This window comes from Eurytemora carolleeae, unplaced genomic scaffold (genome assembly GCF_000591075.1).
Source record: "Eurytemora carolleeae unplaced genomic scaffold, Eaff_2.0 scaffold346, whole genome shotgun sequence".
Lineage (NCBI taxonomy): Eukaryota > Metazoa > Arthropoda > Copepoda > Calanoida > Temoridae > Eurytemora > Eurytemora carolleeae.
The window spans coordinates 254449-265092 of record NW_019396332.1 but is presented as its reverse complement, the minus strand read 5'-3'; the positions used below and the strand labels follow the sequence as shown (position 1 = coordinate 265092).

Sequence of the window (10644 nt, the reverse complement as noted above, 5' to 3'; positions counted from 1 at the left end):
GGGGGGGGGGGGGGGCTTCTGGGCCCCATAGCCCGACCCTTGAGCATGCATCTGCCCTAAATTCTTTGGTTTAAAAAAAACACTGCGATTGCAACCTTGAAACTTGACCTAATAGAAGGACTGAAAACACCAAAAAGGTAAAAACACGAGAGTGGAAAGACTGGAAAAGTATGAATTATGAGTGTATAAGCTTTTGCGGCATTTTGCAAAATAAGAGAGGTCCCCTTTCAAATAAAAGCCATGGTAATACTAATAAGCATGACGATTAAAGATTAGGTCACCAGATATTCCGTTCAACATAAGTTGAATAGTTTTTTTGTAAAATTGTCATGGCTGCTAGAATAACATTTATTATCGTAAAAAAAGTGTATAAATATCATGCGGTGCACTTCCTCTCAAAATGTCATTTCAAACAGTATAGTGGAAAAATATGACTAGTTGATGAATTGCAAAAAAACTGCTGTCGACTGTAATAAGGGACTTTACATAGTGAATATGACTAAGCCAGGGACTAACAGACACTAAGAAATAGATTGAAGGCAATATAGAAGAACAGAAATTTTTTTTGGCGTTTCTGCATGCATGTTTAGTTAATTTACTCATGTTGTTAATTTTAAAGCTGTTGGAAGTATATCTTTTTTTAAACACAAGCACCTGAACAAGCAAACCCTTTAAAAATTAAAAATGCTGTTTTTTTACTTCAAATCCTGAAAACAGCGCATGGCCACTCCTGTATGCGGAGTCCATTAGCGCATGATCCAATCAGGGTTCAGTCATGTGTTTGTTGTCTATTCTGAACCAATAAAATAGCATGGTGGTAACATTTATCTTTCTATCTATCTTATTATCCAATTAGAGTTATGAATACTTCAATCAGCGCCATCAGTAAATGGAAATATTTACTTCTACTGAAACTATAGTTTGGCAGCCATGTTCTCTTCGTGATTGTGCATCAATGAATTTTTATGATTAAGATGGGGAACAGGAGGACTGCAAACGTGCGAAGTAAAGGATATTCTGATCTTTTCTCACTCAGTAAAGGTTAGCCCTGGTTCAACACTTTACTGAGAGGTTTGTATANAAAGGTTTAAAGATTTAAAGCCCCTTTTCCTGGACAAACATTTTAGCCCTGTCTATTTAGGATATATATATATTATAACAGTCCTTAAAACGTTAGATAAGATATTAAAAAAGTAATAAATAACATTTTTTAAAGAAAATCTTTAATCTTTAAATAGTTATGCGTTATTAGTTATCCAAAAAACATAATGATTAAAATATTAAATATCTTTTCTACAAATCTTTATATATTTCTTAATTCTGTAAGATCTATTAGAAAGGATAGAGTAGCACCAGATCATTTAAAATACTCATCTGCAAATCCAGAGGCTTGGAGACCATCATGCCGGGCTCATGGGCCCATGGCGTCCTTGCGCCCTATCCCTATTCGCACCCCATCCCTATTCGCACACCCCAATGTGAATCCTTGAAATAGTTTTTTATATATTCAGGACAATATGTTAGATGAGGAGAAGGCAAGGAGGGAGGAATCTTTTCAGTTCACTTCAGAGGAGAAGATAAGAATACTAGACAGACAAGTAGCAGCTCTTAATACCAGGTTTATGTAGTTTATTTATATATATTAGAATACTAGACAGACAAGTAGCAGCTCTTAATACCAGGTTTATGTAGTTTATTTATATATATATATATTAGAATATTATACAGACAAGTAGTAGCTCTTAATACTAGGTTTATGTAGTTTATATATATATATATATATATATATTAGAATACTAGACAGACAAGTAGTAGCTCTTAATACAAGGTTTATGTTGTTTATATACAAATCAGAATACTAAGACAGACAAGTAGCAGCTCTTATTACCAGGTTTATGTTGTTCATATATATATATTATAACACTACATGAATGATGAACAGAAATTGTTAATAAAGTATGTCCATAATATTTTTCAATATTTTAGAATTGGACGCCTGGCAAATCAGTTTTCTTATTTCTCGTCCGAGAGCCTGGAAAGAGTTTCAACCCTTGAAAAAAAGACTAAGATCACCCCTGTTTAGATATATTTATATTTAATATTAAATATGTTAATAAAAATGTAAAATATTCCATTTATCGAGCACATTAAATATGTTTCGTTTATATTTTGCTAAATAATATTTGATTCAAATATGAAGTAAAATACGGAACATGACGGTAGCAAGATGATTTGAAAGTCGTTTTGATTTTTGCATTTATTCGAGACATTCAGTCCTCAACCTTCCTTCACGTGATTGTGAATGATTCTTGAAACAATAACTGTAAAAAATCTCCTATTTCTGGGATTTCCTAAATGTGGGTTGTCTTTTTTGTGCTGTCAATATTATACCAAAGATATTGAGAATTTTGTTCCTATTTACAATTTGTCAAATAAAACCTAAATTGTCGAGATCTGAACGAAATTCTTCATATAGGGTGTCCCACGAAACATGACAGTTGATAAATAGTAATGAATGTCGTCTTCCATATACTGTATTAGATATTAAAGGCTTTTTGCCGTTTATTTCGATCGAAAAATCTTTTGTTTAAATATATTTTACTGTAACATGACTCCCGTATAATATTTTTATTATTGTCTTCGGTATCAAACAACTTATAATAAATTATGTAAGAAGACATTCTAAGCTATTCACCAACTATCATGTTTCGTATCTCTTGTAATGTTTAAAGTACAAAAAAAGGCAATTATTATTTCTAGAATTTCACTTCTAAAACTATAGGTTGACAAATAAATGCAGTAAATTATATTAAAAATTAAAGACAACCTCCAAACCCCCCATGCTACTGTAATGTTTCGTGGGACACCATGTATATAAAAAAGAATTTAGAATTATATTTTTTATGTGTTTATGATTTTTGCATGCAGTATGGCTTGCAGGCGACTTATGCAATGTTAATTTACTATCAAAGTTAAGGTACACGTACTGCAGAGATCACCTAGGGTGTACACTAGAACTCAAGCTATCACATTTTTCAAATCTTAAACTGAAAAGTTTGCTGTTCAGAATTGGGAGTTTGAGGGGAGTCCCCCCCCCCCCCCAAGGGGAGTCCGCCCCCCCCCCCCCCCAACAAATATATATTATTGCAGAGGGGAATTCTAAAAATGCAAGTTTGAAAAAAATTATAATTTTTCTTTGTCTAAATGTCACATGAGTTTCCTCATTCACTCCTACTTTTTTGGCACATTTTTTCATTTTCATCTTCAGTAAAAATACTAAAATAACACATTTCTGAACGAAGTCACCTTTTGGACTTCTAAAGCCTGTAGATTTTTAAAGCATATTTTCATATTGTCGTAATATATTGTCGTAACCTTTAGCCTTTAACGCTCAAATATTGAGATTATATGATAATATTTGTTTGTATAAAAATTTTACTAAAACTTGAAATCCTTGAAAGAAGGTAATATTTCAACAACCTTGACAAATTAGTTCAATTGACAAGTATGTGTTCAAGAGGACTATTGATTATGAAAGCATTTTTAAACATGTAAGTTTCTAAGCTTTTATTGTAAAATAAGTGGGTCGTTACTAAATGTATCATTATAAGGACGAGTCTTTAAAGTCGTCTTTTTCATTTTCCAAACCAAATATTTCTATTCAGGCTGGTTCTTTGTGGGAATCTTAAGCGGTTGTTTACATTATTAATATTTTAAATGACAGCGTAAATGTTTTTAGAAAAGGGTATTTGTACAATGTATTTCAGAACCCGATTAAATATCGATATTTCCGTATCACTTTTAGTAAAGTTACTTTATTCCTTGTTGATTCTATAATTTTTGGGAATAGCCATGCCATGCCATCCACCGGCATTGATTCTCAAATATAATGAGCACAAGCCGGCTGTAAGAGCTGTAACTATCTGTGCGATGTCATTAGATTAATATTAGTTTGACCTAACATTCATCTAGAATACTGTTCACTAGAATTTATTTTCAAAAGGTCAATATTTTAATCTATATTTATTGTAATGAACTGGATGTATTTTGTTTAGAATTAACCTACTTTACATTATAGTACATGACCCTAATCCAACCATTTTAACTCGTCAGTTTTGGTTAAGACAATTCCTGGGCCGAGTGCTGCGGCCTGGACAGGCTAGGATGCCGAGCGCTGCTGCTAGCTCAGGCTATGGGCCTTGCGCTGCGGCTAGGATAGGCTGCGGACCGGGCGTTGCGGCCACATGTCTGACTATAACCTATTGTTAGATAGGAGTTCCATTTACTAATTTAATAGAAGGAGGGGGGCTGGGGGAGACCAAAATCGTTTTCCAGGACATTTTAGAAGCTGTCTGAAGTCTGATCAGTTTTGGGCTAGATAACTTATTCGGCTGAGACTATTTCTTGGCCGAGACTCGGGGACCATTTGTTGACTCTTCGGCTAGGACGAGAGGGGGGGCAAAGTGCTGCAGCTAGGTCAGAAAAGGGGACCAAGCGCCGAGGCTAGGATAGGCTGCGGGTTCGGTCATTGCGGCCATTGACCAAAATGAGAGATAGAAGTGGTCATGTACAAAACTGATGGATTACAACATTAATATAATATAATTGTTTTCAATTCCGTTAAGTTTTTCCATATTTCGTTTTTTTTCTTTCTTTTTTTCTCGTTTTATTTACTAAGTTTAAAATTCCAATTGCCAAAAAAGTGTGTGAATGTCAAATTTTGGTATAAATTTGCTGTATTTAGTGAAGTGCTTTTTATAGCCTTTTATGCCTATATGCCTTATATGTTAATCGAAAACATAATCAATTTATCGAAATGCTCAAATTATATCAATATGCTTGTATTTAAGGTATGCATTTTTAACAATAAATAGATTTTAATAATAATAATTAATAAAATAAGTTTCAGACATTGTCTCGATGTCTGGTCGTGGAGGATGGAGGGGAAGAGGCGGAGGTTGGAGGGGAGGAGGAGGATGGAGAAGCCGAGCTGGAGGCAGAGGAGGAGGCTGGAGGGGTAGATCCAAGCAGCAAGACTCGACCTCAGATATTTCTAGAGATTCAAATAAAAGTTTGTCAAATGATTCAAGGATATCAGATTATTACGAAACTGTCGGGTGTCCGTACAAAGCTTGGAGACATTATCTTCCAGATATTCCCTTTAACCCTGCAGCATCTATTATTGGCAAGGTAGCTTTATCACTGACTAACTTAAAGTGCCCGGCGTTGCTCGTGAAACAAAAAAAAATCGAATTCTGAAAAAAAAACATTTATAGCTAATATATATTCACATACAAATATATATAAGAGCGAAGAGCTTTATTAATTGGTGTAAATATAAAAAGGTTCTCACTTACATTTTGAATTCTAGAACTCTCAAACTTGACAATAAAACCTTGTGAATTCATATTTACCTAATATTGGTTATAATAAAACTAGTCCATGCAGAAAATCGTATTTAGAAATGATTTAGTAGTTGTTTTTGGACATCTGCGACCCGGTGTTGAAAATTGCAGCTGCCAGCAAGCTGGACAGTAAAAAAATAGACTCTATAAAGTAAACCTTCTAAACTCTATCTACTCCTTCTCTTTAATGCTGTTTCTCTTCAGGGTTGGCAGGACAGGGATTATACTTTATCTTCATTTAGTTTGCTTTTTTATGACTATTTAAGTTGCCTAATTTTGAGGTTTCAGTCACTAAGGAAAGGTAGAGCTGATCCATTTGAAGATACTTATCAGAGCTTATTATCCTTTTTTCACTGTTAACATCTAATATCTTTATCACTTAATTTGAACACTTGAACATGAGGGAAAATCTTTTCTTTGTGTTCGAATTTTTCCTTGGATTGAGTCTGGAATATCTGAAATAAGCTTCTTTCCTCTCCTTTCCAAATGCTGGCAAATGGAAACTTCTGAACGAAGTCACCTTTTGGACTTCTAAAGCCACTTTTAATACAGAATCCATCTATGGTCAATTCAAACTTCTTCCTTATCTGTATGTCTATGAATTCGTACATTTTCAGCTTAATATTCGTAGGTTAACATAAATTACAGAAGAACTGGTAGGTGGGAACCTTTTTTAATATACATACTTTACATAGATGAAATGCCATCAATGATTTCCATCAGCTATCTTGGAACCTTTTTTAATATACATACTTTACATAGATGAAATGCCATAAATGATTTCCATCAGCTATCTTAAACCCTATCCGACGTAGGGAGGGATAATTTTGGGAATCCTAAATAAACAGACTCCTGTTTTAAATTAATATGCAATTCCTACTTATTTAAGTTGAAGTGTGCTGTGTGGTATCTGGAGAGGAATGAGAAAACTCAGCGTGAAAAATTGTTCGACAAAGGATTCTTCAGTGTTAACATGGACAAAATGATTACAGGGATCACATACTTAAAAGAAAAAATATATTTTCTAGATACATTTGATAATTTTAGCTTTTTACACGAATATATACATGAGGTGTGTATTGAACACGCTTCAATATTATATCTAATATTTATTAGTTTTAACACACAGCCTAATGTGCTATATCAAATATCATTATTTCCTAATTATTAATAATATTATACTTCTTAGATCTTTTTTGCCATTTTTCAGCTAAGTAGTAAACAAAATTTTCATGCAAATATAAAGTCAGCATGTTCAATTATGAGGAATGAAGATAAACGAAACTAATTCTGAAAGAAAGATTTGCTTTCAAGTTTGTTTTTATCAGATGAGTGTGTACTGGAGGCCTGGCCTCGAGTTAAAGACGAACTCGAGGAGAAAGCTGAAAGAGTTTGTGCTCCTGATGAAGGGTTATATATTCTGACTATCTTTACTTTATAAAAAATGTGTAAAGGAGAAGAAAGAAAAAATATGTTACCCAGAAAGGCAGAAAAAGGAAAGAAAAAATTATTCAGTTTTAATTTTTTTCCCCCAAATTTGCCTAGGAAATCAAAAATAAATGGAAATGGATTCAATTTTGTTGAAATTTTTAATATCAACTTTATAACAGGAGAGGGAAGGAAATCATCTTCAAGTAAGAATATACAAACAACCCTGTGACCTCTTGATTTTAATATATTAATCAGGAAATAGAGGCAGAAACTGGAATGAAAAGCGTCAATTTTCCAACAATTCGAGCTCGGATTATATACGGGGACCATTTGTTGACTCTTNGTAAGATTAGTAGCGATCAAAAGCGCTTTTTTATCGCATTAAGCCTATACCCCCTTTCATTTTTCACGAACACTCCCTTTAAACACTTAATTTTTTATGTTTTTTGTTATAATTACTTACTAGTTAGCAACAATACAAATTAAAAGAAAATAAACCAAAAATGAAAATCAGAGGAGTTAAGAGTAAATACTTTTAAGAATTCCTTCTTATATTTTTACCCACTTTGATACTTTTTCCCCTAAAATTCGTTTTTTTCCCCTGAAAATCTTTTCCCCCAATTAGTGATTAAAACCGCCAACAAATAAGAAGGTGTGGGTGAATATTTTAGAAATAAATATCCCTGGTAGAAAATAAACCAAAAATTGTTTTAAGCCCATCACACCGTTGCGCCTTCTCAAATCTTCCTTGTACAACAAGCTGGTCACTGTAAAAGGTAATATATCTGTTCTAATGATATCGGAGCTGAAAACTTTAGAATTATGGATATCGAGATCAATACTTGATCTTCTCTTTTTCTCAATCTCAAAATTGATTTAATCTTAAGTTTGTGGCACTTGGAGAAACAAAAACAGCCAATCAGAGAAGCCGGGAAATTTAAAATTTAGTGTGCCTTTAAATGAGTGAACTCTTGTTGGTCGGAAACTGGCAAGAGAGAGAAATTATGAGAGAAAAAGAGTGGATTAAGCAGGAAATAAAAAGTGTCCTCATTGGATATTGAGATAAAGAAATCGGGATTAAGGGTATCCAATTCTAAAGTGGCCAGGTCTAGACACTGACGTGTAAACATATAACCAGTAAACATCGTTCTTAAATGGGCTAAATTTAGACGGACATTTACACCAATGACAAGCATAAATTATGTGACAACATATTTATTCAAGTTAAACATATATATCGGTAAGACTTTATCTACTTTGTCCGAAATATATATTATTATTATTATTATTATTATTATTATCAAACCCTGTACATAATATGTCCTAGGTTGCTGAGAATAAATCTTGGAAAAATAATTTATTTTAGTATTTAAAAACTGAATATATATAAAAATAGATGTACACTATACTGCGCATAGTGTACAATGTACATTGTTCACTTGCATGAATAATGTACATTGTATTGTACAGGAACATAACAAATAAAGAAAAATGATTTTCAGGAACAGTTATTAGGGTGTCAGGAACTAGACCAGTTAATTCCTGGCTAGCGTTTCAGTGCAATGTTTGTCTAAGGAACCAATCAACAGTATCTCATATGATCTGCAATTCAGGGGATAAAAATTCTTCATTGTGATTTTACATTAGGTCAAAATTAAAAAAATTTGTATTGTAATTCAAGAAAGCTAGGACAACATTTAAGTTAAAGAATTTATTATTCTCCATTTTATCTTAAAAACATCACATTCATTTTCAGAGCAAAAATAAATATCGCGTTTTACAACATTTGGTGAAAATGAGGCATTTTAAAGCAGATTTGAATCAATGATAGTTCTCAAACTCCTTGTTTCTGAAGTGAATATCGTGATATAAGTAAATATCGTTATTGAAATGATGCTTTTGTGTGTTTAAAACACATTCAGGGTTCAAATGCTCAAAATGTACACCAAATCTTGTTTTGTTTTGAAAATAAACGACCACTTAAATCGTAAAGTCGTAAGTTTAGAAGAAAAAACGTTAAAATTTGTTTAGGTATAGTCCATAAAATGTTAAAAATTGATTGATTGATTATTTCATTGATTGGTTGATTGACTAGAGAGTTCTGTATACATCAGGCTGAGGGAAAATACACCCAACCTCTACGCTGTGCGGAACAGGAATGCAGGGAAGGGAAATAAAAAATCAACGATTTTAAACCTTTCATAATTTGTTCATCCCTCTATTTATTCTCATAAAGATATTTTTTTTTGCCATGTTATTTCTGATCAGTTTNCCCATCTTATGATTTTATTTTATTTTGTAAGGAATCGAAAGAACTTTACACCGCTCCGCAGCAGTAAACTAACTGTAACTATAGACATGCAGCAGGTTAATTAAATTCACCAGAAATAATAATAATATCAATTATCATGTTATCGTCAAATATTCCAACTTTTTTAGACGCTTTGCACCTACTTTCCAGTGGTTTAAGGTTATTGATCGATTTAAGTGCACCTCGAAATACGAAGAAACTTTTTTAGTGCAAGAGTTATCAATATATCAATATGTGGAATGATATTCCATATGAAATCAAAAGTGCTGGAAATCTGAACAGTTTCAAAAACAAGCTCGATAACTGGCTGAATTCCTGAACGGCCAATGATGTCGGAAAAGAGATGTTTTAAATTATCACACCCGTGATATATAAACATAATCACACCAATTTAACCAATAATAACTATTTACAACTACTTTACAGGGAAAGGGAATTTTATTTTTCCAAAGGTTCCCAAGACCAACTTTACTTACAAACATCCAGAGCGAAGCAAGGAATGTTTTGTTAGCTAAATTGGCCGAGGGAACCCTTGGATAAGTAGATAGATAGATAGATAGATAACGTAAAATTTTGGGATTGCTCGAAAAAGAAGTTGTACACAATTTTATCGTCTTTTGAGATGAAAATGCGCAAATTTGTTAATGAAAACTTCTCAGAGCGGGTCGTTATTTTACTTAATTGTCCCAAGGGACCTAAAGGCACTTAAGTCCCTATGTTGGGGAAATCTTGGGTCGAGAATATTGGTAAAAAGGCGTTAAAATAAGTATCTTCCTTTGTGTCTTGTAAAAGCGCGATAACTTTTTCAAGGGTTATTCCCAGTGCTTAGGATCCATTTAATTTTGATGCGGATCCGAACCCGGATTTTTGGTTGATATTTTGCCTCTTGGGTCCGGATCCGTGGATCTGCATATTTTTGCGGATCAAACGGATCCAGATCCTAAGCACTGATTACCCGCCTGGCAAATTTTACTATTTTTTATCGGGAGTATTAAATACATTTTGTTTATAAAACTTAAAGGGGGTCATGTAAGATCACATAAAAATGTGATTTGTTATGAAGTTTAAAAATATTTTTCCGTGATCATCAGATATACGATACAATTGTTCAGGTTCGTTTGCAGGAGGTTAGTCAGGATGAAGTTGGTAGAGTTCCTCGAACTGTAGAGGTTGAACTAACACTGGATACTTGTGACACCTGTATGCCAGGTAGGATTCTAGAACTGTTGAGGTTGAACTAACACTGGATACTTGTGACACCTGTATGCCAGGTAGGATTCTAGAACTGTGGAGGTTGAACTAACACTGGATACTTGACACCTGTATGCCAGGTAGGATTCTAGAACTGTGGAGGTTAAACTAACACTGGATACTTGTGACACCTGTATGCCAGGTAGGATTCTAGAACTGTGGAGGTTAAACTAACACTGGATACTTGTGACACCTGTATGCCAGGTAGGATCCTAGAACTGTGGAGGTAGAACTAACACTGGATAC

The 10644-nt window shown here is 33.5% G+C and overlaps 3 protein-coding genes across 3 annotated transcripts in view; all 3 read left to right on the top strand.

Annotated features, from left to right (window-relative positions):
* Nucleotides 1-1085, top strand: part of LOC111701113 (cyclic nucleotide-gated cation channel alpha-3) — a 22117-nt gene extending 21032 nt beyond the window's left edge. The window contains exon 17 of the mRNA XM_023472266.1: nt 975-1085. The gene's annotated coding sequence lies outside the window, so the exon portion shown is untranslated. The remainder of the gene's footprint in view (nt 1-974) is intronic.
* A 2668-nt stretch (nt 1086-3753) lies between these two features.
* Nucleotides 3754-7043, top strand: LOC111701100 (DNA helicase MCM8). Its single transcript, XM_023472247.1, has 5 exons — nt 3754-4003; nt 4910-5190; nt 6295-6397; nt 6734-6815; nt 7016-7043. Exons 2-5 carry the CDS (start codon nt 4921-4923, stop codon nt 7041-7043), a joined length of 483 nt encoding a protein of 160 aa, XP_023328015.1. The 5' UTR covers nt 3754-4003; nt 4910-4920.
* A 507-nt stretch (nt 7044-7550) lies between these two features.
* The window catches only part of LOC111701099 (DNA helicase MCM8), a 14868-nt gene continuing 11774 nt past the window's right edge, over nt 7551-10644 (top strand). Inside the window, exons 1-5 of the mRNA XM_023472246.1 lie at nt 7551-7612; nt 8339-8411; nt 8932-9000; nt 9140-9203; nt 10260-10356. Coding sequence (XP_023328014.1) covers nt 9195-9203; nt 10260-10356 — 106 coding nt within the window. The 5' untranslated portion in view covers nt 7551-7612; nt 8339-8411; nt 8932-9000; nt 9140-9194. The remainder of the gene's footprint in view (nt 7613-8338; nt 8412-8931; nt 9001-9139; nt 9204-10259; nt 10357-10644) is intronic.

Excerpts from the sequence above, each read along its gene's own strand:
- LOC111701100 (XM_023472247.1), top strand. The coding sequence starts at position 4,921 with ATGTCTGGTCGTGGAGGATGGAGGGGAAGAGGCGGAGGTTGGAGGGGA. Across the intron at positions 6,398-6,733 it reads CATGGACAAAATGATTACAG|ATGAGTGTGTACTGGAGGCC; the intron begins GGATCACATACT and ends TGTTTTTATCAG. Across the intron at positions 6,816-7,015 it reads GTTTGTGCTCCTGATGAAGG|GAGAGGGAAGGAAATCATCT; the intron begins GTTATATATTCT and ends ACTTTATAACAG.